This window comes from Phocoena phocoena, chromosome X, assembly GCF_963924675.1.
Source record: "Phocoena phocoena chromosome X, mPhoPho1.1, whole genome shotgun sequence".
Lineage (NCBI taxonomy): Eukaryota > Metazoa > Chordata > Mammalia > Artiodactyla > Phocoenidae > Phocoena > Phocoena phocoena.
The window spans coordinates 128913488-128938679 of NC_089240.1; the positions used below are offsets into that span (position 1 = coordinate 128913488).

The 25192-nt window shown below is 60.4% G+C and overlaps 2 protein-coding genes across 2 annotated transcripts; one reads left to right on the forward strand and one right to left on the reverse strand.

Annotated features, from left to right (window-relative positions):
- Positions 1–1604: 1604 nt before the first annotated feature.
- Positions 1605–14039, forward strand: PLXNA3 (plexin A3). Its single transcript, XM_065901318.1, has 32 exons — positions 1605–2201; positions 2537–3076; positions 3479–3661; positions 4634–4762; positions 4832–4932; positions 5199–5322; positions 5408–5564; positions 5642–5741; positions 5921–6035; positions 6175–6375; positions 6579–6675; positions 6803–6993; positions 7073–7218; positions 7305–7425; positions 7541–7677; positions 7760–7930; positions 8135–8228; positions 8314–8553; positions 8632–8775; positions 8853–9087; positions 9174–9316; positions 9407–9663; positions 9831–9897; positions 9993–10139; positions 10225–10384; positions 10546–10649; positions 10874–10970; positions 11266–11456; positions 11764–11933; positions 12454–12666; positions 12819–12969; positions 13944–14039. The coding sequence occupies exons 1-32, from the start codon at positions 1605–1607 to the stop codon at positions 14037–14039; spliced, it is 5619 nt and encodes a 1872-aa protein (XP_065757390.1).
- A 6343-nt stretch (positions 14040–20382) lies between these two features.
- On the reverse strand, positions 20383–21440 carry LAGE3 (L antigen family member 3). The gene is made up of 3 exons (XM_065900314.1): positions 21232–21440; positions 20730–20858; positions 20383–20497 (listed from the first exon to the last, which is right to left on the reverse strand). Exons 1-3 carry the CDS (start codon positions 21438–21440, stop codon positions 20383–20385), a joined length of 453 nt encoding a protein of 150 aa, XP_065756386.1.
- Positions 21441–25192: the final 3752 nt, after the last annotated feature.

Consider the following 25192-nt stretch of genomic DNA (forward strand, 5'->3'; position numbering starts at 1 on the left):
GGTCCTCGTGGATCTGCCGGGGGTGGGGGGGCAATCCCTGGTGGGGGCAGGGCGAGCCGGGCAGGCAGCACCGCGCGGGGCGTTGGGGCGCGGGCGCTAGAGCCGGGTCTCTGCGAGGGTCTGTCCCCACCCTCGGGCTCTGCTGGCAGGGCCGTAGCAGAGAGGCTGGGCGTGCCTGTGATGCTTGAGGCTCCCGGTTACAGGCTGAGGTTTGGGGTGGGCACTTGGGCTGCAGATTCTGCCTTTCCAGGTCTCCCTCCCGACCTGTCCCATCCCCATTCTTAGGCCTGTATTCCTGTGCGGTGTGGAGGAGGTGAGGGTGGCATGAGGCCTCCCTTCTCCGTCTTCCTTTCTTCTCTGGCTCTTGCATTAAGGATCCAGGATGCGGACCTGACAAAAGAGCCCCAGAGAGATGATCAGCCTGAGCTGAAACTTTGCAGTTCCAAGCTGGGTCTTCTCCTTGTTCTAGCAAATGCATTTTCCCCCCTTTCCTTGGTTGCTGCCTTGGTTTGGTTCCCCGCACCCTCCCTGAGCTGAGTACCTTGTGTCTCCCTTGGGGCTTGGGCACTGAGAGGGTATCGCTGAGCCCTGCCCCCTTGGCTGCCACGACACTTCTCTGCTGTCTTTGCTGCCTGGAGCTGGCCGAGGGCTGGGTGTGGCCTAGGGGTGAAGACCCAGCCAAGCCTAGTACTGCTCCTGTGGTCCCCCACCCCGTCTCCCCAAAGTCTCAGCTGTATTTCAGAATGCTGCTCCCCTTCCATAGGGCTCCTTGGGCCCCCCTGCATCTCCCCTTCCCCAGGTAACGTGTGGATTTGGAGGGAGAGCCGCGCAGGGCTGCCTGGGCATCCGTCTGGCTGTACCTGAGCTGAGCCTGACTTACGTCTGTCTCTGTGCTTTGCTCTGGGGGCAGGCGACTCGGCTTTGTGTTCCAGCCGGTAGGCTAGATGGCAGGCTCCTCCTGGACAGCCAGCAGACGGAGGCCCCTGGGGCGAGGAGGCAGCCGGGGCCAGGAAGGTGGAAGTGGCAGCCCTGGTTCCCATCTGGCCTCAGGCTTTGATGCCTCAGACCTCTGTCCTGGGGTGGTGTCCTGACACCAATTTGCGACTGTTCTCTCCCTACCTTTTCATCCTTTCCCCAGCTAGGGTGTGAGGCACGTCTGTGGCCTTGGCTTGCCCACGGTTGGGTTGCTCTTGTGTGCGGCTGGCCACCCTCAGCTCTGGGATCTGGTGTTTGGCTTCTCCTTCCTGGAGGGCCCCCCACCCTGCCTTTCCTAGCATCTGGCTCTGCTGCCCCCTTGGGTGTGGCCCAGCTGAGGCGAGGCCTCCTGGCTCCTTTCCAGCAGTGGGTGGGGGGATGATTGATGGCCCCCAAGTCTGCCTGTGCTCGCTGCTCACTTGTGCGCCCTGGCGGAGGCCCCTCCTCTCTCCCAGCCGTGGTCGCCATCTGGGGCTCTGGTATGGTGGTGGGCGACTGGCCTCCACCCTCTGTGGCGTGGCTCTCGGCCTGCTGGGGGCCCTAGGCCAGGCTGGGCGCCCCGGGCCGGGGGGCCTCTGACCGGCACTCCCCGTCTCTCCTCAGGCCCACCCCCGGGGCGGCTGCTGGCCATGCCCGCCGTCGGCCTCCTCCTGCTGTTCCTCCTTGCCGTGGGGCGGGCCCTGGGTGGCAGCACGCCCTTCCCTGCCTTCTCAGTGACGGACACCTCGCTCACCCATCTGGCCGTGCACCGGGTGACCGGGGAGGTGTTTGTGGGTGCGGTGAATCGCGTCTTCAAGCTGGCCCCCAACCTGACCGAGCTGCGGGTCCACGTCACGGGGCCCATCGAGGACAACGCTCGCTGCTACCCACCCCCCAGCATGCGTGTCTGTGCCCACCGCCTGGCGCCTGTGGACAACGTGAACAAGCTGCTGCTCATAGACTACGCAGCCCGCCGCCTGGTGGCCTGCGGCAGCATCTGGCAGGGCATCTGCCAGTTCCTGCGCCTGGACGACCTCTTCAAGCTGGGCGAGCCGCACCACCGCAAGGAGCACTACCTGTCGGGGGCCCAGGAGCCGGACTCCATGGCGGGCGTCATCGTGGAGCAGGGCCAGGGGCCCAGCAAGCTGTTCGTGGGCACCGCCGTGGATGGCAAGTCTGAGTACTTCCCCACCCTGAGCTCCCGAAAGCTCATCGGCGACGAGGACGGTGCCGACATGTTCAGTCTGGTGGGTGAGCCCGCCCACCTGCCCGGGCTCTCGCCCGCTGTCCGGCCCCCAACCCCTCCCCTCCCCTCCCCTCCCCTCCCTTCTCGCCCCTCTGAAGAGCCAGCTCCCGTGCCCTCCTGCCTTCACTCTGTCCTGGCTCTGCCTCTGGAGCCTTTCTGGCCTGGGGTCCTGTGACCACGTGGGTCAGGGGCAGGGAGACTGTGAGGGAAGACCCCCGGGGGCCATGTTGTGGGCGCAGGGCCAGGCTGGGTGGCGGGGGCCCAGGGGCCATGGTTGGGGAGGTCGAGGGTGGACCTAGGCCTCGTCCCAGGCTGTGTCCTCCACCTGCTCCCCAGGTGTACCAGGACGAGTTCGTCTCCTCCCAGATCAAGATCCCCTCAGACACGCTGTCCTTGTACCCAGCCTTCGACATCTACTACGTCTACGGCTTTGTGAGCGCCTCCTTCGTGTACTTCCTGACACTGCAGCTGGATACCCAGCAGACACTGCTGGACACGGCAGGCGAGAAATTCTTCACGTCCAAGATCGTGCGCATGTGCTCGGGGGACTTGGAGTTCTACTCGTACGTGGAGTTCCCCATCGGCTGCTCCTGGCGCGGCGTGGAGTACCGCCTGGTGCAGAGCGCCCACCTGGCCAAGCCCGGCCTGCTGCTGGCCCAGGCCCTGGGTGTGCCGGCCGACGAGGACGTCCTCTTCACCATCTTCTCTCAGGGCCAGAAGAACCGGGCCAGCCCGCCGCGGCAGACCATCCTCTGCCTCTTTACCCTCAGCAGCATCAACGCCCACATCCGGCGCCGCATCCAGTCCTGCTACCGTGGGGAGGGCACGCTGGCCCTGCCTTGGCTTCTGAACAAGGAGCTGCCCTGTATCAACACCGTGAGCCCTCACCCGCCCCCACCCCCGCCCCCGGGCCGGGCCCTCTGCCCCTTCCTGGGTGTCGTACGGCAGCTGATGGGCCGCCACGTGTGCCAGCCTGGGCTCGGTCTTGGGAACGACAGCTTAGCCCGGGGTCCCCCGCCCCCGTCCTCCCCCCCCTGCCCCTGCTGCTTGTCTTTCCTCCCCGGCCTGCCTACCCACCACCTCTCCCTGCTGCCGCCTGCTCGCCTCCCTCCTCAGCCCCCGATTTCCTGTGGGGTCCTGGGGCAAACGGTTGGTCTTAGCTGCTAAGGAGCGAGCTCCAGATTCTGCTCCCTCCTAGAACGTGGGCTCTCATTAATGGCCTCTGTCCAGCTGGTGCCCCCAAGCTCTTACTCATGCGTCCTCCTCCTGTTTCACCAGCCCATGCAGATAAATGGAAACTTCTGCGGGCTGGTGTTGAACCAGCCGCTGGGCGGCCTGCACGTGATCGAGGGGCTGCCCCTGCTAGCCGACAGTACTGATGGCATGGCCAGTGTGGCCGCCTACCCCTACCAGCAGCACTCCGTGGTCTTCATCGGCACCCGCAGCGGCAGTCTGAAGAAGGTGAGCCCCGGAACGCTCGGCATGTGGGCGTCAGGGCGCACTGAGATGCAGACGAGGGCTGGGGTCAAGAACGTGCGGCTGAGCCCTGCAGCACCTTGGATGGGGCCTGGCCCCTGGGGGAAAGGGGACTTCCCAGGCTGGGACCCAGGAGCCCAGCTGTGCTCCGCGGGTGGCCTCTCAGCCACCCATGCTTGCAGTGCCACCGCCCGCCGTGGCCTGAATCACTGGCTTCCTGTGGCTCTGCGGGCAGACCGGGCCCACCTCCGGTCCTCCCTGCTGGGAGAGCAGGAGCCGCCGTTGCTGGGTCCTCAGTCGAATGAACGAGGAGACAGATGTGGACCTAACCCTCCTTGCTCTCTTGTCCCCTCATGGGCACGGGGGCTGCAGTGCCGGCAGGGCCGCAGCTGCTCCTGTTCCAGGGTGTTCTGAAGGGACAGGAGTCAGGACAGCTGCCACATTCCCTTCCTGCTGTCCCTGGGGGAGGTCTGGGGTGGCCGGGGGAAGGTTTGTGAAGGGAGCCACCGAGCTTTCGGGGCCTGGTCTGCTTCCCTCCTGGTCCCCGTCTTGCATTTGTCACAGCTTTATTGGGGTGTAAGTGCCGTGTCACAACCCCCCCTCCCCCCGTTTAGAGCATACATCTCAGTGATTTCAGTAAGTCTGCGGAGTTACTCAAGCATAACCGCTATCTCATTCCAGGATGTTGCCATGATCCTAAAAATCCCTTCCCTTTTAGCTTTCACACTTTCCCTGTCCCCCAACTCTAGGCAACGCTCATCTCTCTCTCTATGTCCTGGGAGCCTTTTTGGATTGGCTGTGTCACACCCAAGGGCCTCCAGGGGGCAGCCTTGGCGTCCTCCTTCCCTGGTCTGTGAGAAAGGGGGCGGCGGGCAGGCTGGGTCCCTGGCTCGGGAATAGGACGCCTGGGCGCGTGGGGTGCTGCTGTGGCGTCAGGTGGCTGGTCTCGTGGCCCAGGTACGGGTCGACGGCTCTCAGGAGGCCCACCTGTACGAGACGGTGCCTGTGGTGGACGGCAGCCCCATACTCCGCGACCTGCTCTTCAGCCCGGACCACCGGCACGTCTACCTCCTGAGCGAGAAGCAGGTGGGCCCGGCAGGTGGTGCGGCAGGGGTGGGACGGGGGTGGGGCGGGTGCTGACACGGCTGCCCCCAGGTGAGCCAGCTCCCGGTGGAGACCTGCGAGCGGTACCCAAGCTGCGCCGCCTGCCTGGGCTCGGGGGACCCGCACTGTGGGTGGTGCGTGCTGCATCACAGGTGAGGAGCCGCCCAAGTGCCCGCTCCCCCGAGCTGTGCCCCTGTGGCCTCCCCCTCCCTGCCCTCCTACTTTCTCCAGCTAGCGGGTGGAACCTCTACCCCGAGTGACATCCCTCGGACCCCAGGGGATGAGGCCGAGGCATGTGGTTGCCTGGTGCCGTGGGCTGGGCCGGCTGTCCCCTCCGTCCCCCCCAGGCCCCCGCTGCACTCCCGCTCCGGGCCTTGCCGGGGCAGCTGTGGGATGGGCCTGGCCTGACCCCGCGCAGATGCTGCCGCCACGGGGCCTGTCCAGGCGCCTCAGCCCCGCGTGGCTTCGCCAAGGAGCTGAGCAAGTGTGTCCAGGTGCGGGTCCGGCCCAACAACGTGTCGGTGACATCGCCTGGGGTGCAGGTGAGTGGTGCGGAGCGTGCGGGTGTAGAGGCCCGTGCGTACGTGTTGGGGGCGTTCCCAGCCCTGGGCCCTCTGCTTCCCCCAGCTGACCGTGGCCGTAAGCAACGTGCCGGACCTCAGTGCGGGCGTGAGCTGTGCCTTTGAGGAGGTGACCGAGAGCGAGGCCGTCCTGCTGCCCTCTGGAGAGTTACACTGTTCCTCGCCTTCCCTGCAGGAGCTCCGGGCTCTCACCCGGGGGCATGGTCAGTGGCTGGGCCGCGGGGGGGCAGGGCTGCTCTCCGTCCACGGCTCACGTGTGGCTCCCCTGGGCTCGCTGCAGGGGCCGCGCGCACCGTGCAGCTGCAGCTGCTCTCCAAGGAGAGCGGCGTGAGCTTTGCTGGGGCTGACTTCGTCTTCTACGACTGCAGCGCCCTCCAGTCGTGAGTACTGGCCCCCCGCCCCCGACACCTGTTCCCGTGTCTCTGTTGCTCGCGGTGTCGTGTAGGCCTCAGGCGGGCCCCGGTGCCTTTTGCCTTTGGTTCCCCGTGTGTCCCGCAGGTGGGACGGTGAGGGGCCAGGCCCGGTCTTCTCCGTGATTTCTGAAGCCTCTCCCCTCTAGGTGCACGTCCTGCGTCGGCAGCCCTTACCCCTGCCACTGGTGTAAGTACCGCCACGTGTGTACCAGCCACCCCCACGAGTGCTCCTTCCAGGAGGGCAGGGTCCACAGCCCCGAGGTGAGGCGGGCGCCACACGCGAGGGGGCTGGGCTCTGCGCCGGCCGACCCCCGGCTTTTCAGCCTTCGGTCTTGGGGTTTTCCTGGAGCCCCCTTAACCGGGGGCCAGCCCAGCTGGCTGATGGGCGTTTTCCTCTCAGGGCTGCCCTGAGATCCTGCCCAGTGGGGACCTCCTGATCCCAGCAGGCGTCATGCAGCCTCTCACCCTGCGGGCCAAGAACCTGCCGCAGCCCCAGTCGGGCCAGAAGAACTACGAGTGTGTGGTCCGGGTGCAGGGGCGGCAGCAGCGGGTGCCCGCCGTCCGCTTCAACAGCAGCAGCGTGCAATGCCAGAACGCCTCGGTGAGGCCCACCCGCCCCGCCTCCCTCGGGGGTCCAGGCCGTGCGGGGCTGGGCGTGGTGCAGATCTGTGCCCAGCAGACTCTTCTAGAAGCCTCAGCTGACAGTGGCCAGGGACCTTCTGAGTCTCCTGCTGGGGATTTCTGAGCTGGGGGAGGGGCGGTCTGTGCACCTTCCCTGGGGTCACGCGGGTCCCTCTCCCCCAGTACTCCTATGAAGGTGATGAGCACGGTGACACCGAGCTGGACTTCTCCGTGGTCTGGGATGGAGATTTCCCCATCGACAAGCCCGCTACCTTCCGAGGTGACCGGCGGGATGGGGCTGAGGAGCTCGCCTCCTGGGGTGAAGGCACGTGCTGGGGCCGGGCCCACAGGGGCACCCTTCGTCGGGGCCCGTAGCTGCTCCCCAGCGGCGCCTTATGTGCCCACAGCCCTCCTGTACAAGTGCTGGGCGCAGCGGCCCAGCTGTGGCCTCTGCCTCAAGGCTGACCCTCGCTTCAACTGTGGCTGGTGCATCTCGGAGCATAGGTGCCAGCTGCGGGCCCACTGCCCGGCCCCCAAGACCAACTGGATGCACCCAAACCAGAAGGGCGCTCGCTGCAGCCACCCCCGCATTGCCCAGGTCGGCCTCCCCACCACCCGCCGCCCTCTGGGTACCCACTGCCTCGGCTCACCCTCCCGCCTCCCCTCCCGCTCCGCAGATCCACCCGCTCATGGGGCCCAAGGAGGGAGGCACCCGGATCACCATCGTGGGCGAGAACCTGGGCCTCACCTCCCGAGACGTGGGCCTGCGGGTGGCTGGCGTGCGCTGCAACTCCATCCCCGCCGAGTACGTCAGTGCCGAGAGGTGAGTGCGGCTGTGCGGGCGCCGGGCCTCCCCGCAGCCTGTGGCCGGGCGCCCGGGCCTGACCTCCGACCTGACCCGACCCCTAGGATCGTGTGTGAGATGGAGGAGTCGCTGGTGCCCAGCCCGCCACCAGGGCCTGCGGAGCTCTGCATCGGCGACTGCTCGGCTGACTTCCGCACGCATTCTGAGCAGCTCTACAGTTTCGTGGTACGTGGGCTGCCCGCCCCCTTCCCTCTCCCACTCCTTCCTGGCGGGGGCTGTGTCCTGGCCCTGTTGGGCGCCCGCCGTCTCCCCACTCCCCTCAGGGCTGCTTCTCCCGTAGACGCCCACGTTCGACCGCGTGAGTCCCAGTCGGGGCCCGGCCTCGGGGGGCACGCGGATCACCATTTCCGGTCATTCTCTGGACGCCGGCAGCAGAGTCACAGTGACCGTGAGAGACGGCGAGTGCCAGTTCGTGAGGTGAGTGTTGCAGGTGGGGGCCGTGGGGCCGGCAGGTGGCAGCCCTGGGCAGCCTGCTCCAAGTCCCCGCTTGCTGGCGTAGGAGGGATGCTGAAGCGATCGTGTGCGTCTCGCCTGTCTCCACCCTGGGTCCGAGCCAGGCCTCCATCACCCTGGCCATCGACCGCGCCAACATCTCCAGTCCCGGTGTCCTCTACACCTACACCCAGGACCCCACCGTCACTCACCTCGAGCCCACCTGGAGCATCATCAAGTAACGCCCTCGGGAGAATGGGGCCTGGCTGGCAGAGGGGAGGCTGGGGGCCAGGTCCTTGAGTGCCCGGCCCGGGCCTTGCCTGGTGACCAGGTGACCTAGGGTTGGGGAGGCCCTGGGCTCCCGTGGCAGCCTCGATAACGCTCCAGGGCTGGGCTCAGGGTGGTGGGGAGGAAGCCTGAGGCCCCTCACCCCCATACCTAGTGGAAGCACCTCCATCACCGTGAGTGGGACCCACCTGCTGACGGTCCAGGAGCCCCGGGTCCGGGCCAAGTACCGAGGCATCGAGACCACCAACGTGAGTGCCAGCTGCTGCCATCCCACCCCTGACCCTCTGCCCGCTGTGGCCTCACGTGCTGGGCTGCCCGCCTTTGTCCCCACAGACGTGCCAGGTGATCAATGACACCGCCATGCTGTGTAAGGCCCCTGGCATCTTCCTGGGGCGGCCCCAGCCGCAGGCCCAGGGTGAGCACCCTGACGAGTTCGGCTTCCTGCTGGACCACGTGCAGACGGCCCGTTCCCTCAACCGGTCCTCCTTCACCTACTACCCCGACCCCAGCTTCGAGCCACTGGGGCCCTCTGGGGTCCTGGACGTGAAACCCGGCTCCCACGTAGTGCTGAAGGTGCCAGTGTGGTGGGCGCCTAGGGCGGGAGGGGCAGGGCGGTGGGGAGCCCTGGCCAGCAGCGCTCTCCGTCTGCAGGGCAAGAATCTGATCCCTGCGGCGGCCGGCAGCTCCCGCCTCAACTACACGGTGCTGATCGGGGGCCAGCCGTGCACGCTCACCGTCTCGGACACGCAACTCCTGTGCGACTCCCCCAGCCAGACGGGCCGGCAGCCGGTCATGGTGGGTAGGGGGCAGGGAGGCTGCCGGAGCAGCCTGGGGCGGGGGTGCGGGTCAGCTTACGGCGCCTGTCTCTGCAGGTGCTGGTGGGCGGCCTGGAGTTCTGGCTGGGCACCCTGCACATCACGGCCGACCGGGCGCTGAGCCTGCCGGCCGTGGTGGGGCTGGCGGCGGGGGGCGCGCTCCTGCTGTTGGCCATCACCGCCGTGCTGGTCGCCTACAAACGCAAGACTCAGGACGCCGACCGCACCCTCAAGCGCCTCCAGCTCCAGATGGACAACTTGGAGTCCCGGGTGGCCCTGGAATGCAAGGAAGGTGCCTGCGTGAGGGTGGGGGGTGGGGCAGGTGGCAGGGGCTCCCTCCTCCCTCTCTGCTCACCGCCTCTCACCGGCCCTCCCCAGCCTTCGCTGAGCTGCAGACAGACATCAACGAGCTGACAAACCACATGGATGGCGTGCAGATCCCCTTCCTGGACTACCGGACCTACGCCGTGCGTGTGCTCTTCCCGGGCATCGAGGCCCACCCGGTGCTCAAGGAGCTGGATGTGAGTGCCCCCTGTTGCCTGCCTATGCCCTGTCACCCCCAGGGCCACCTCCGCCGTCTGAGATGCCCTGTCCCCCCCACCCGCCCCCAGACACCCCCCAATGTCGAGAAGGCCCTGCGTCTTTTTGGGCAGCTGCTGCACAGCCGCGCCTTCGTGCTCACCTTTATCCACACCCTGGAGGCTCAGAGCAGCTTCTCCATGCGCGACCGTGGCACTGTGGCCTCGCTCACTATGGTGGCCCTGCAGAGCCGCCTCGATTATGCCACGGGGCTGCTCAAGCAACTGCTGGCGGACCTCATCGAGAAGAACCTCGAGAGCAAGAACCACCCAAAGCTCCTCCTGCGCAGGTACTTGGGCCCTCCGCCCGCCCCGCCCCGCCCCGGAAGTCCAGCCCCGCCCCTCCGCCCGCCCCGCCCCTCCGCCCGCCCCGCCCCTCCGCCCGCCCCGCCCCGCCCTCCCCGGAAGTCCAGCCCTGCCCTGCCCGGCCGCGGCCCCAGCACCCCTTTCACCCTAGGACCGAGTCCGTGGCTGAGAAGATGCTCACCAACTGGTTCACCTTCCTGCTGCACAAGTTTCTGAAGGTGCGTGCGCTCGAAGGGCAGGTGGGGGGCGAGGGGACGTGAGGAAGCAGCCGGCCGCAGGCGGGCGGCAAGCTGTGTCCCGGCCCTGGCTGCAGGAGTGCGCCGGGGAGCCGCTTTTCCTGCTCTACTGCGCCATCAAGCAGCAGATGGAGAAGGGCCCCATCGACGCCATCACAGGCGAGGCGCGCTACTCCCTGAGCGAGGACAAGCTCATCCGCCAGCAGATCGACTACAAGACGCTGGTGAGTGGGGGTCCAGGTGCGCAGGGTATCGGGCCTGAGGGGAAGCCTCACCCAGGACCCACCCTGTGGTCCCCCTCGCCCTCAGACCCTGCACTGCGTGTGCCCGGAGAGCGAGGGCAGCGCTCAGGTCCCGGTGAAGGTTCTCAATTGTGACAGTATCACCCAGGCCAAAGACAAGCTGCTAGATGCTGTGTACAAGGGCATCCCCTACTCTCAGCGTCCCAGAGCTGAAGACATGGACCTAGGTGAGGCCCCTGCCCTCTCCTCCTGGGCCCCCCCACCTCCTGTGGCCACGTTACCTTGGCTGGCGTTCACTCTCCCCACCTGAGCTCTGTCCTCTGAGGGCAGTGGGCCCAGGGTCCCAGGGCTCGTGGAGCAGGACCTCAGAGCTGCCTGTGGCCCGCAGAGTGGCGCCAGGGCCGCATGGCCCGCATCATTCTCCAGGACGAGGATGTCACCACCAAAATCGAGTGTGACTGGAAGAGGGTCAACTCACTGGCCCACTACCAGGTGAGGAGCCGGAGGTCCCCTCACGCCCAGGGCCCTTGTGAGCCATGGCCCTGCCCCGAGGCCACAGGAGTAGGGGTCCCCTCCCCTCTCTGGCCCCCGCGCCACAGGCCCCCCTTGGGTAGCCGCCCCACACGTGCCCTGCCAGGCCAGGGTAGGCGGTGGCTCGGGCCCCTTGGCTTCTCGGCCTCCTGCATCGCCCCCTTCTCTGTCTCTGGGATTTGCAGGTGACAGATGGTTCCTTGGTGGCACTGGTGCCCAAACAAGTGTCAGCCTACAACATGGCCAACTCCTTCACCTTCACCCGCTCTCTCAGCCGTTATGGTAGGCGTCCTCGGTGTGGGGTCTCTGCTGGCCCCGTGCCCTGCAAGGCTGTGTCGGCCATCGTGGGGAACCCGCAGCCCCACCCCGTCTGAGCAGCCAGCCTGGCTCTGGCGGTTCCCCCTGGACCCTGCTCTCAGGAGGTCTCTAGTTCCTTAGAGCCTAGAAGTGCAGTGGGCCCGTGAGAGCAGACGGGCCCCCTCGGCCTGCAGGGCTCCCGGGATGGAGGGGAGCGAGAGCCACGGCGATGGCTGGTGCGGCCCCACTGGCCTAAGGGGCACACCACCCTCTGCCCCAGAGAGCTTGCTCCGCACGGCCAGCAGCCCTGACAGCCTCCGCTCTCGGGCACCCATGATCACGCCCGACCAGGAGACGGGCACCAAGCTGTGGCACCTGGTGAAGAACCACGACCACGCCGACCACCGAGAGGGAGACCGAGGCAGCAAGATGGTCTCAGAGATCTACCTGACGCGGCTGCTGGCCACCAAGGTGTGGGCCTGCCCTGCGCCACCCTGGCCTTAGTGCACGTGCCTTGTAGCCTGGCCTTGGCCCTGGGGTTGGCCTGGGCTGCCTGGGGAAGGGGCCACTGGATTGTTCTGATCCCAAGGGACTTACTTGCTCAACGCTTTTGCCACGGGAACTGCCACCCTGAGGTCGAGGCCAAGCTTGTCTGAGGGGTGGTGGCTGAGCAGGGAAGCCCTGCTCGTTGTCAAGCCTCTCCGTCCCCATCTGTCCTGCCGTGGGGACGTCCCGCCCTGGCTCCCCGTCAGCCGGTGTCCTTGCTGCGCCCCCGCAGGGCACACTGCAGAAGTTTGTGGACGACCTCTTCGAGACCGTGTTCAGCACGGCGCACCGGGGCTCGGCCCTGCCCCTGGCCATCAAGTACATGTTCGACTTCCTGGACGAGCAGGCCGACCAGCGGCAGATCGGCGATCCCGACGTGCGCCACACCTGGAAGAGCAACTGGTACTGCCGTGCACCGGCCCGCGGGCGGGGGCGTGAGGAGGCTTGGCTGGGGCTCGGGGACCACGGTCAGGATGCCGGCGGGGGCTTGGCTGGTCACCCTGGCAGGAGAGGACAACGGCCTGGCACTGATGGTGCCGCCGAGCACAGAGAGCAAGTGCGTGTGATTCCGCAGGCAGGCTCTGCCAGGGCTTTGGGCGTCTGGGATGTGGGTAGTGTGGCCAGCGCCCAGAGGTGCCCTTGGCCCTGCTGCTCACCTGGTGATACCGCTGACACAGGGCAGAGGTAACCAGAAGCCCGGTCCCGGGGTTAGCCTTGCGAGGGGGGCGCGTTGAAACTCACTGAGGACGGAAGACCGTCCACCCTGACTTCTCACTGCTTGAAGTCAGGCAGAAAATTAAAGAAGAGGCTGCTAGCTCTCAGTGTGTCACTCTCGCCGCCTGTGGGCCTGCGGAGGTGAGCGCGGATGGGAGGGTGTGTGCAGGGAGATCGCGGAGCTGCGGGCCTTTGTCCCTCTGTCCAGCCTGCCCCTGCGCTTCTGGGTGAACGTGATCAAGAACCCGCAGTTCGTCTTCGACATCCACAAGAGCAGCATCACGGACGCCTGCCTGTCGGTGGTGGCCCAGACCTTCATGGACTCCTGCTCGACGTCCGAGCACCGCCTGGGCAAGGACTCGCCCTCCAACAAGCTGCTCTACGCCAAGGACATCCCCAGCTACAAGAGCTGGGTGGAGAGGTGGGCCCCAGTGTGTGGGGAGGCGGGGCTGGGACCCCAGGGGACGCGGCTGCTGGGCGAGGGAAGAAGGCCCGGAGGCTGGCCTGGCAGCCGGGGCAGGGGCTTTGGCTTCTGTGGCGCCTGCTGGCACGACCTCCTCGGGGCCCCAACAGGTACTACCGGGACATCGCCAAGATGGCGTCCATCAGTGACCAGGACATGGACGCGTACCTGGTGGAGCAGTCCCGTCTCCATGCCAGTGACTTCAACGTCCTGAGCGCGCTCAGTGAGCTCTATTTCTACGTTACCAAGTACCGCCAGGAGGTGCGTGCCACCCCCTCGGGCCCCTGCTCTTTGGCTCTGAGGGTACAGCTGGTGGCAGAGGCAGGGGCGTGGTGGGGGCCAGCGAGCCCAGCTCTTGGACTCCTCACAGTTCCTCCCCCAGCCAGGCCCTTAAGGTGGCACAGGTGACACGCTCTGTAGATGCTGGGATTCGAGGGACCCAGTAGAGAAGCCACTGGCTGGAGCGCAAAGTTCTGGTCCGGCAGAAGTTAGGGGCTGGGAGCACACGGAGGGCTGGGTTGACGGGCTGGGGCCAAAGGTAGGCGCGGTCAGCCCGCCTGCCCGGTTTGTGGCTGGAGAGTCAGGGAAGACAGATGCGCCGGCTCCAGGGTTGGATTGCTGGCTGGAGATGAGAATGGGTGGGCCCGGACAGGGCCCCGAGCCTGGATGAGCTCCCCGAGGCGGGGGCCATGGGCAGCTGGAGAGGGAGACGTGGCCCAAGAACTTGAGTGGCCCTGGGACATTCAAGAGGTGGCAGAGAAGAGGGGGGACCGGCTGCAGAGTCTGAGGAGGCTCGGGAGGGGCCCCCGAGTGCCAGACGGGTCCCGGAACACGCGTGAGGACCCCCCCCCAACCCCGCCCTGGGCGTCAGGGAGGAGGGAGCGATGGGCTCTGTCGGGTGCTGCCCACGGTCACGGAAGGTGAGGCCCGAGATCGCGGAGACCTGGGTGAGAGAGGTCTGGGGTAGGGTGGGGTGGGGTGGGGGTTAGGAGGGACGGGAAAGGGGGGCCTCCAGTCCAGACCACCCTGTGGGAGGGGCTGTGTGCTGGCTGTTGGAAGGCGGGAAGAGGTTGTGCAGTCGGAGGAGGGGTTGGGGTCAAGGAGGAGCTGCAGGCCCTTTCGGAGGCCAGACACTGGGCCCCTCCCACGTGGGAGGGGCGGGGGGGCATCGGGGGTGGGGCTTGGCCAGGAGGAGCCCGCCCCTCAAGAGCCCGGCTCTGGGCCTCTTCCCGCAGGTTCTCACCGCTCTGGACCGAGATGCCTCTTGCCGGAAGCAGAAGCTGCGCCAGAAGTTGGAACATATCATCGGCCTCGCATCCAGCAACAGCTAAGGGAGGTGGACCCCGTGAGGAGGGGGCTTCTCAGTCCTGAGCCGTACTCCCGTGCAGAGGGGCGTCTCCCGCCTGGGTCCCGGGGCTGAGCCCTGGATCGGGTGGCATGAGGTCACCGGGCCAAGATTGCCCTGGCACAGCCGGGCCCCCGTCACTAGTGCCTTGCTTTGGGCCCTGCGTGGGGAGGGGGTGACCGGACCAAGCCCCCCACCCCGGCAGCAGCAATACCCCTGCCCTCCTGCCCTCGTGCCGGGGGTTGTGGTTGCCCCTGCCCTCCTTGCTATTTATACCCCAACCACCTATTTATTTAATTTATCTCCACCTCACCGTCGTCGTCTCCATCTGTAAATACGCGCCCCCTCCTCCCCCGGCCCCCCTACCCCCTCCCACCCCCGAGGTTGCCAGCCTCACTCACCTTCTCTCCTTGAGCCCTCCCGGCTCCCCTGTGACATGGTCAGCCTTGGCCTAGCCTCTGGCCCCGCCCCCTTGCCCTGGCTGGCCCCACCCATGCCGAGGACGGGCCTCGGCACCAGCAGTCCTTGGGGCCGGTGAGGCACCGAAGTTGCCCTCGGACGGTGGCTCGGCCAAGGGGTCCCCCTGCGGCCACTGCAGCAGCCCCTCCAGACTTCTCGGGCCGGGACTGTACCCCCTCCCGGGGCCCCGTTCTCTCTGAGCGCCTGGAGAGCTCGAACCAGGCTCCTGCCAGGGCGTGAGCTGGGCCTGGGAGCACCAAACCTCCCTTCTCCGGGCCCTGCTGCTAAACCCCCTCAGTGTGGTCTGCGCGTCCAGACCCCTCATCCGCTGCCCTGTCCTGCACCCGCCCCGAGGGGCAGAGGCGGCAGTGCCTTACTCCTTTGTCCTTCTGCCTCCTCAGAGGAATCTGGCCCCGGCCCGTGCTCCTGGAAACCCAATTGGCCCCTTTTTCTCTTTTTTGCATGAGGTTTTCTTTGTCCCTGTAATTTTTTTTCCTAATTAAATGTTGAGAAATGGATGCAGTGTGTGGCTTTGTCCTCGGGGCAGGTGGCTGCTCCCAGGACGTGGAAGCAGGTGGGGAGGCTGTCGGACTCTGCATGAGCTGCTCGCCCTTGATGGGGGGAAGGGTGACCCGTTGCAGGGTTTCTGAGGACTTGAGGTGCTCTAGGGCGACGTCCAATCCATCAGTGAGTCCTGGTGGCTCCGCCTTCAAGACACATGCAGAATCCGCCCCCTTCTCCCCACCTCCACTGCCCCCAACTGGTCCAAGCCGCCCTTGTCGCTTGCCTGGATGCCAGGGTACCCATTTCTGCCCTGGCCGCCCTCAGCCTCTTCTCAGCTTGGGAGGCACTGGGACCCTCCCTCTTAACATACACGGTGGACCTTGTCCCCACTCTGTTCAAAACCATCCAGGGCTTCATGGCCCCCGAACGCCTTCGTATCTGACAGCTCTTTGCTGTCCCAAGTGCACTGCAATCACTGTGCTCCTACCTACCTCCTACCTCTTAGGCCACACACCTGTTCAGGTAAGCCGGGTGGGGAGAAAGCAGGATGCGATTTTAAATCGAGCCAGAGGGATCCGCAGAGGAAGAGGGTTCCGGACTGAAGAGAACCAGTGCAAAGGCCTTGAGGCAGTAGCCAGCCTGGCATGTTTTTTTTTTTTTTTAATAAACTTACTTGAGGGCTTCCCTGGTGGTGCAGCGGCTGAGCGTCCGCCTGCCGATGCAGGGGACACGGGTTCGCGCCCCGGTCCGGGAAGATCCCACGTGCCGCGGAGCGGCTGGGCCCGTGAGCCATGGCCGCTGAGCCTGCGCGTCCGGAGCCTGTGCTCCGCAACGGGAGAGGCCGCAACAGAAAGAGGCCCGCGAACCGCAAAAAAAAAAAAAAAACCCCAATAAACTTACTTGAGGCAGGAGCCAGCCTGGCATGCTTTTTTTTTTTTTTAAATAAACTTATTTATTTATATTTTTGGCTGCGTTGGGTCTTTGTTGCTGCGCACGGGCGTTCTCTAGTTGCGGCGAGTGGGGGCTCCTCTTCCTTGCGGTGTGCAGGCTTCTCATTGCGGTGGCTTCTCTTGTTGCGGAGCACGGGCTCTAGGCACACGGGCTTCAGTAGTTGTGGCTCGCAGGCTCTAGAGCGCAGGCTCAGTAGCTGCGGCGCACGGGCTTAGTTGCTCCGCGGCACGTGCGATCTTCCCGGACCAGGGCTCGAACCCATGTCCCCGGCATTGGCAGGCGGATTCTTAACCACTGAGCCACCAGGGAAGCCCCCGGCCTGGCATTTTTGAACGGCTAAGGAAGCCAGTGGGGCTGAACCACGATGAGCAAGCGAAAGGGTGGGAGTGGAGAATATTGGAGAGGAAACGGGCTGGATCACATCTGGCTTTTTTTTTTTTTGGCTGCACTGGGTCCTCATTGTTGGATCTTCGTTGCTGCGCGCAGGCTTTCTCTAGTTGTGGCGAGCGGAAACTACTCTTCGTTGCAGTGCATGGGCTTTTCATTGCGGTGGCTTCTCTTGCAGAGCTTGGGCTCTAGGCGCGCAGACTTCAGTAGTTGTGGCGCGCGGGCTCAGTAGTTGTGGCACATGGGCTTAGCTGCTCCGTGGTATGCGGGATGTTCCCGGACCACGGATCGAACCCGTGTCCCCTGCATTGGCAGGTGGATTCTCAACCACTGCGCCACCAGGGAAGTCCCTCACATCTGGCTTTTCAGGCCACTGTAAGTTCTTTGGCTTTGTCCCTAAGAGTCCCTTTTGGAGATTCTTTCTAACAGAAGAGTGACGCAATCTGACTTATGTTTTAAACCAACCTGGCAGCTTCACCAGTTCACCTGTCAGGCCAAGGCAGTAGGCTGATTCTGGGCTTTGCTGGGTGAGTGAGGGAGAATCAGATTGACGTCGGGCCCTGGAGCCTGGGGTACTGTAGCTCGGGAGCTGCCGGCAGAGAGGATCCTGGGGATCTGCAGAGGGTCCCCCTGGAGTATCACGGGGTGCTGATCGGCACAAGTGTGTGAGGAAACCGCCCCGGGCCTGGGAAAGGGCTGCCAGGAAGGATTACAGGGAACTATGCTCAGGGCTCAAGCAGGCCCTAGATGAGCACCTGTCCCCACTGGCCAGAATGGAAACCTCGGAATTCAAGAGGCCTGAGGGAGGGCACTCAGAAGGGTCTTGCCTCAGTAGCGGGAAAATAATTAATTCTACAGTAGAAGCTGCTCTAGCGCCATGTAGCAAATCTTAGAAGCAAGATTCTAAAGAATCAAATTGTCTCCAAGTAACCGCAGCACCTAAGAACAAAGTTCGAGTATGTTTACGGACACAAAAGTAGCCAGCACCCAAGGGAAAACATACAAGGTCTGCTATCCAAGCAAAAACACTGGGCATGAAAATAGTAAGTAAAGACCAGCCCACTAGAAGGGGATAGATAGAGCAATCAATAAAAGGCAACCAGATTGGAGAGGAAGAAGTAAAACTTCCATGATCGCAGGGTATTTTAGAGGGAGCTAACTGCCCCTGCCCAGACCCTGAGCCAGGTGCGCCAGCAGTTTTCTTCACTGATCTGGAACAAAGCCAGTAAACTACAAAATTCCTAGCCTAGTGCTTCTGGGTTGTTTGCTCTTTTCACACACACTCAGTTTTTTATTTTTGCGGGACACTAACCTAATGGTGACATAGATGTGGGGAAACCAGAATTGTGGTGGGAGGGCACTGTTTCTGGAGTGAGTAGAATAGAACCATTTGGGGAGGAGGCAGAGGGACAGTGGCGTGAAAGTGCTCAATTCTCATCTCCCCATCGATAATTAAAGTCTTAAAAACGGTTTTTAAAAAGGGAAGAAAGAAAAAGACCCTTGCTGTAGCCACCAGAGCTGCTGCGTGCTGGCGGGGGAGATGCTCCATCGTCACCGTCTTCGCCACGCCCACCGCCACCATCCCCAGCACCAGCATCTCCCTCCCTCCAGCCCACACTGCCAGAGCTCTCTGGGTTCTGTGCCGGCAGACTCCGTTCACGCACATGCAGGAACAGGGACCGGATCTCCCCCGCACTGGCTTGAAAGAATCCCCTAAATGCAGCCAAAATATATGAAACACAGGCTGTGAAGAAACTGGGCCTCAGGTGAGGGAGGACCGTCAGGGATCTCTGGGAGCTGAGACCCCGAAGAGGTGAGCCGTGCAGCTGCCCCAGCTTGCTGTCTACACGGACTGTCCGGACCGACTCCAGCCGCCTCCCCGGGTCTCGGGGGTGGATCGCAGAGCGCACGCAGCCGGAGTTGGCGGGTGGAGGACCCGAGGGGACACAGCGGCACAGGGAGAGAACCGTGCCCAAGGGCGCAGGGTCCATTGGAGTGCGCCGAGGACCACTGAGCGGCATCAGTGTGGAAGGGAACTCTGCGAGGCGGGGGACAGGGCCACCCAAAGGATGGAAGGTAAGTCTGCCCAGCGCTCGAGCAGGACAGGGACTGGGGGCTGTCCGCACCGGCCAGAATGCAAACCTCGTAACTGGGGAGGCATCCTGAAGGGGGCTCAGAAGGCCCGCGCCTCAGTAGTGTGGGAAAAAAATGAATCCTATGGGACTTGCCCGGCGGTCCGGTGGTTAGGACTCCGCACTTCCAATGCAGGAGGTGCGGGTTCGACCCCTGGTCGGGGAACTGAGATTCCACATGCCACGGGGTGTGGCCAAAAACTTAAAAAAAAAAAAAAAAGTGAACCCTACACTGAAAGCTGCTCTGGTCCCACACAGCAAATCTTCAAAGCAAGACTCAAAAGGATCTGTCCCCAGTAACCTGACAGCATCCCAGAACAGAACTCAAAAAATATGTCTAGGAATACAAAGATACCCAGCACCCAGGGAAAAAAAGGCCCAACGTCTGACACTGAAGAAGAAACTACCAGGGATACAGAGCAGCCAAATCCAATCCTTAACCAGGAGAAAAATTCATCACTGGAAGGCACGCAGATTGGAAAGGAAGAAGCAAAACTGCCTTTATTCTGAGAAAACGTGATCAATGATGAAAATCCAACGGCATCTACCAAAGAGCTACTAGAATATAAGTGAGCTTATTTGAAAGGCTGCAGGATACAACACCTTTTACAGGAAGCTAACTCCTTCTAACTGAAGGCTCAAATGACTGTCCTAGCACTTTTTCTTCACTGATCTGAGACAAGGCCAGTAAGCCACAAAGCTCCTATTCGAGTGTTTCTCGGTTGTCTGCTCTTGTCATACAAACCCAGTTTTTAAAAAAATTTTACCGAGGAGACCCAGTAGTGACAAGGATGTGAGAAGCCAGCATTCTGGTGGGAGGGTACACTTTCTGTACAATTTGGAGAGCAATTTCACACACTGCAGTGTGAGAGCTTTACATATTTAACCAATTTACCTCTTGTAGTCTATCTTAAGAAAACAATCACTCAGGCAAAGCTCTACGTACAAGCATTCCACTGAATCATTACCTATATAATAAGGCAAAAATTGAAAAGAATTTAAACATTCAATAATGTATCTTTTATGCATCCATTCAATAATGCTTTTGGAGAATTTTTAGAAAAAGGTTCATGTTAGATGAAAAATATGAGGAAAAATGCTAAACTTGCAAAATATTATTACTGTTACACATTTACTACATAAATACCACTATAAAACTAAGAAAATATTCCAAAATGTTGACAGTAGTTAATACTGAATGACAGACAGGACCTATCCTCTTCCATTTCTTAAACTGTCTTCAGTTGCGTTGTACTACTTGAATATCTGCATCACAGAACCTCCCCTCCAATTTAAGGACAGAGGCAAGAAGATTTAAAGGTGCTGTAGTTGAAAATCAAGTCAGACATAGCATCGTAGCTCAGTTTTTGTTTTTGTTTTTTAAAGATGTTGGGGGTAGGAGTTTTATTAATTAATTAATTTATTTTTGCTTTGTTGGGTCTTCGTTTCTGTGCCAGGGCTTTCTCTAGTTGTGGCGAGCGGGGGCCACTCTTCAACGCGGTGCGCGGGCCTCTCACTATCGCGGCCTCTCTTGTTGCGGAGCACAGGCTCCAGACGTGCAGGCTCAGTAGTTGTGGCTCACGGGCCCAGTCGCTCCGCGGCATGTGGGATCTTCCCAGACCAGGGCTGGAATCCGTGTCCCCTGCATTAGCAGGCAGATTCTCAACCACTGCGCCACCAGGGAAGCCCCATAGCTCAGTTTTATTTCCAGTAGTTAAGAAACATTTAAGCACCAAACAAAGTAAGTGAACCCTCAGCACCCAAGGGCCAGTAGAGGCAAAAGATGAGGCCCCCATAATAAAGTGGCAACTACTACAGAAGTCACTGCCCTAGGAGGGATGCACTGTCTAGGAAGGGGCACAAGTTTAGACCTTAATCCCCTTCTCTAGCCCTGGCTTAGCGTGCAACGGGGGGCCCAAAGCGCTGCATGGTCCGTATCACCAGAGAAAGCTGGTCAAGAAAGTTGACGATGGAAATTTGGAGGAGGTGGGAATCTTCAGCTCTCCAGTGGCTAAAAGTGATGGAAAAAGAAAATCAAGGTGATGGTAGCAACCCCTCCAGTCCCTCTCTGGCTCTGCCCCTCTGTGACACCGAAGCCGCTGCCATCTCCATCGGGTCCAGTGCACCGCGTCACCTCCCTAGATCCAACCCTGGAGTATCTCCGAGTCTCCAATAGAGCGCCCTTGGGGGAGTCTGGCCCGGCCACCTGCTGCCACTCCCAAGCAGCCCCTTCTAGAACTTACACCGCCAGGACGCTGCCGCTTACTGTGAGCTCCTTCCCAACAGCCCCATGGTGCAGTTCGGCATCTGGGGCCAGGGACCCACGGGCGATCTCCGCCTCCAAGGTGGACGGGAAAGGCACACTTAGGGCGCTGATGGAGATTCGGTTAAGGCAACATTCACACGGATCTGGTGCTTTGGGCCCTGTCTCAGGGCACCCTGACCAGCCTCACCCCTTTCAGAACTGCTTCCAGCCCCCCAGACCACGCCCGGCCCTAATCCACCCCAGCCGCCCCGCTGCCCCGTGCTCTCATTTCTTCGCCCCCAGGCGCCCCGGGTTTCCTTCTGCTCTTATTTCTCCCCCTCAAGACCACCCCGCTGCAGCCCCTGACTCCCCCTTCTCCCCTTCGCTCCCAGGCTGCCCCTGACTCGTGACTCTGTCCCACCTCCCACCGCACGCAGCCTGCAGCCTATTCCCCACTCCGCCCTCGGGTAGGATACAATACGTGTGGCCGGCTTCCCGGCCTTCTGGCTGTGGACGCGGGGTGTCCGCCCGGCGCCGGAGAGTGCTGTGCCGGCGCGGCACACAGAGCTCCGTCGTTTGCAGCGGCAGCAGCACCCCCGCTGCGAGGGCCGCCCCGGCCCCCCCTGCCCCCGCTGCCCCCCTGGCTGTCCAGGCCTTCAGCGCCGCCCGCCATCCTGCCTGCGCCTGCGTCCGCCTCTGCCGCCTGCATGGCTGCAGCGCGCTCTGCCTCCGACTCTGTCTTCGGGCCGCTGGTCTCCCCATCCGCTCTCTCCGCTGTCGGCTGAGAGACAAGGGCTCCTTCCTGAAGCTCCGCCCCCTCGCGCTGACTCCGCCCCGTGCGCCTGCGCAAACAGGCCCCGCTGAGGCCGACGGGGTGCGTGGTGGCTTCCCGCGGAACCGGCCTGGCTGGGCGTTCTCCAAGGCTCCCTTGGCCGCAGAGAAACTGAGGCTCCCTCCCAAAGCCCTGGCCCTTCGCAAACTGTGTGACGCGATTTTAACTTCCTTTTTCTGTTTTCCTGCAAGTTTTTGACAGTGCCCTTATACGACTTTTTTTTTTTTTTTTTGCGGTACGCGGGCCTCTCTCTGTCGCGGCCTCTCCCGTTGCGGAGCACAGGCTCCGGACGCGCAGGCTCAGCGGCCACGGCTCACGGGCCCAGCCGCTCCGCGGCACGTGGGATCTTCCCGGACCGGGGCACGAACCCGTGTCCCCTGCATCGGCAGGTGGACTCTCAGCCGCTGCGCCACCAGTGAAGCCCTTATACGACATTTTTAATCAAAAATAAGTTTTTAAACTGACGTGAAATTTCCGATGGTGATAGTCCTGTTAGTTTTCTATTTTCCTACTTTGTAATCATAAGGAAGGGCAAAAAGCTGAACTGGATCACCGAAGCCTGTTGGATCTCCCCGAAAATAAATCCTAAATCACCCCACTTCTCTCCACACAGTAGAATCAGTTCTTAATTTTTGATATAAATCACATCATATCATGTCCTTGCTTAAAATCCTGAAACAGTTTCCCATTGCCTTTGGAATCAAAACCAAACTCCTTCCTGTGTGACCTGGCTCCCGGCTCCTCCACTCTCTGCCCCCACCTGCCCACTTCCTCACTCTGTGCAGCCTCTAGGGTCTTTCTTTTCTCTGCTCCTGACCAAGGGTGGCCTGCCCCCGTCCCCCTTTGCACTTACTCTTCCTCTTTGGAAGACTCTGTCCCCAGACTCCCGTGGCTGGCTCCTTCTTGTCGTTAAGATGTTAAGATCTTCGCTCCAGTGTCACCTCTGAGAGGCCTTCGGGATCACCAATCTAACATACTACCTCCAGGCACCCTTCATCACATTTGCCCATTTCAGTCCGTTGCCTTTCTAATAATCTGAAATCGTAACTTTGTTTTGTTCACTTCTGTTGATGTACTGTCTCTGGTACCCTTTCACTGCAGTTTATGCAGTAGGTGCTTTGCTGCTTGTCGGATGAAACAGTGTATTTAAACAAGTACAAAACTCAGTGTCTTGGGCCTAGCAATGCCACATGTAGGAAGTTACTTCACAAATATGAAACAACATATTTATAAAATTACTCACTGTAATATAACTGGTAATAGAAAACTATTGGACACAACGCACATATCCATCAGCAGGGAACTGGTGAAATCAATTGTGGTTCATTCATACAATAGGCCTTTTTTCTGTTTGTTTTGTTTCTAATTTAATTTTATTTATTTATTTTTAACATCTTTATTGGAGTATAATTGCTTTACAATGGTGTGTTAGTTTCTGCTTTATAACAAAGTGAATCAGTTATACATATACATATGTTCCCATATCTCTTCCCTCTTGCGTCTCCCTCCCTCCCACCCTCCCTGTCCCACCCCTCTAGGTGGTCACAAAGCACCGGTCTGACCTCCCTGTGCCATGCGGCTGCTTCCCACTAGCTATCTATTTTATGTTTGGTAGTGTATATATGTCCACGCCACTCTCTCGCTTTGTCACAGCTTACCCTTCCCCCTCCCCGTATCCTCAAGTCCATTCTCTAGTAGGTCTGTGTCTTTATTCCCGTCTTAACCCTAGGTCTTCACACAATAGTCCTAAGCAGCAGTAAAAAGAATGAAAATCTCTAATGAAAAATGAAATGATTTCCAGGATATATTGTTATATGAAAATATGTAAAAAGCAGGGTGCAAATGACAACTGCACACACGCTCACAGACACACATGCTTATTGGGGAAAAAAAATATAAGGAGGATGGAAAACCCTGAAACTAGTGAAAATTATCACCTATAGGGGGTTGAGATGGGTATGAGATTTCTTGTAATATATCCTTTTGTATAGCTTTGACTTTGAACCATGCAAATATTTTATATGTTCAAAAATACATTTGAGGGACTTCTCTGGTGGTCCAGTGGTTAAGACTCTGCGCTCCCAATGCAGGGAGCCGGGGTTCGATCCCTGGTCAGGGAACTAGGATCCTGCACGCTGCAGCTGAGACCCAGCACAGCCAAATAAATAAATAAATAAATAAATAAATAAATAAAATATATATATTTGAAAGAGTGAAAAAAAAGCCAAAATTGAATATAAACAAAAGCAAATAAGCCTAACTGCATATCCAGTTGATAACAGAACCACACAGAGAAAATAAGTCAGGTACCTTCCAAATTCAGCCCTCTGACTGTGCTCCCTTCATGGGATATATTCTAAGGACAGAAAGACTCCGCTTTATTCCCAGTATGTATGTTGTTGGCAATGATGGTGTCGAGGTGATTGTGGAGCCTAAGGTAGACTGTATCTGGTAGAGGACATGAGTAAATATATCCATACATGGATGTTGACAGGAGCATCGCTGTGGAATGAGGGAAAAGAACTGTACTGCCAGATTGGAATTGGGGACTGCGGTATGAACTCTTAAAAAATAGATTTCCTACTTTTGTCCAGTGAAAGAGTCTAGAAGCAGTGAAACTCCAGTAGCAATGAACACACCCTGTACCCAGACCTTGGTTTCTCAATACCATTCTCCACTAAAAGGAACCAGAGGTCCTTGGAGAGGTGGAAGATTCTAGGTATGGGGCAGGAAAAAATACAAGATGAGCCTGGAGCACCTTGTGGTGCCAGAAAGTAAGGACATGCTTGAAAAGCAGAAGGAAGAGGCATGTCAAAAGGACATGGGAGCCAACCAGAAAGAACCAAAGCTAGAATATCTGAGCATCCAAAAGGCTATTAAACCTTTTGGAGGAGGCACCAGGGAAGGTAGCATATGTGTATTCACTTTAAAATTCCATTGAGCTGTACATTGACGATTTATGCACATTGCTCTATGCATGCTATAGTCCAAAAAAAAAAAAAAACAATGCAGGGACTTCCCTGGTGGCGCAGTGGTTAAGAATCCGCCTGCCAACGCAGGGGACACGGGTTTGAGCCCTGGTCCGGGAAGATCCCACATGCTGCGGAGCAACTAAGCCTGTGTGCCACAACTACTGGGGCCGCACATTGCAACTACTGAAGCCCACGCGCCTAGAGCCTGTGCTCCGCAACAAGAGAAGCCACCGCGGTGAGAAGGCCGCGCACCGCAGTGAAGAGCAGCCACCACTCGCCACAACTGGAGAAAGCCCGCGCGCAGCAACGAAGACCCAACGCAGCCAAAAATAAATAAATCAATAAATTTATTTATTTAAAAAACAAAGAAACGATGCGTCCACCATGACAATTGTGGAAAGGGAAAGCTCTTTATAGAGAAATGCCAACTAAAAATTGTAGAAAGAAGGAAAGCATGAGAAAACCACCATTTTGCAGCCACCAATGCAATTCATCCAGCTGGGGATCATCCTTGGATGGTAAAACCATTAGATAAAGCTTGCTGGGGAAAAGATAGCCACTGGGTCTCAAGGTGTCACCCAGATTACTTGTGCACTGGGGAGGGAAAATGCAACTTTACAAGGGAGTCACAGCCCAGAGCTGTGGCCTGAAGCTCAG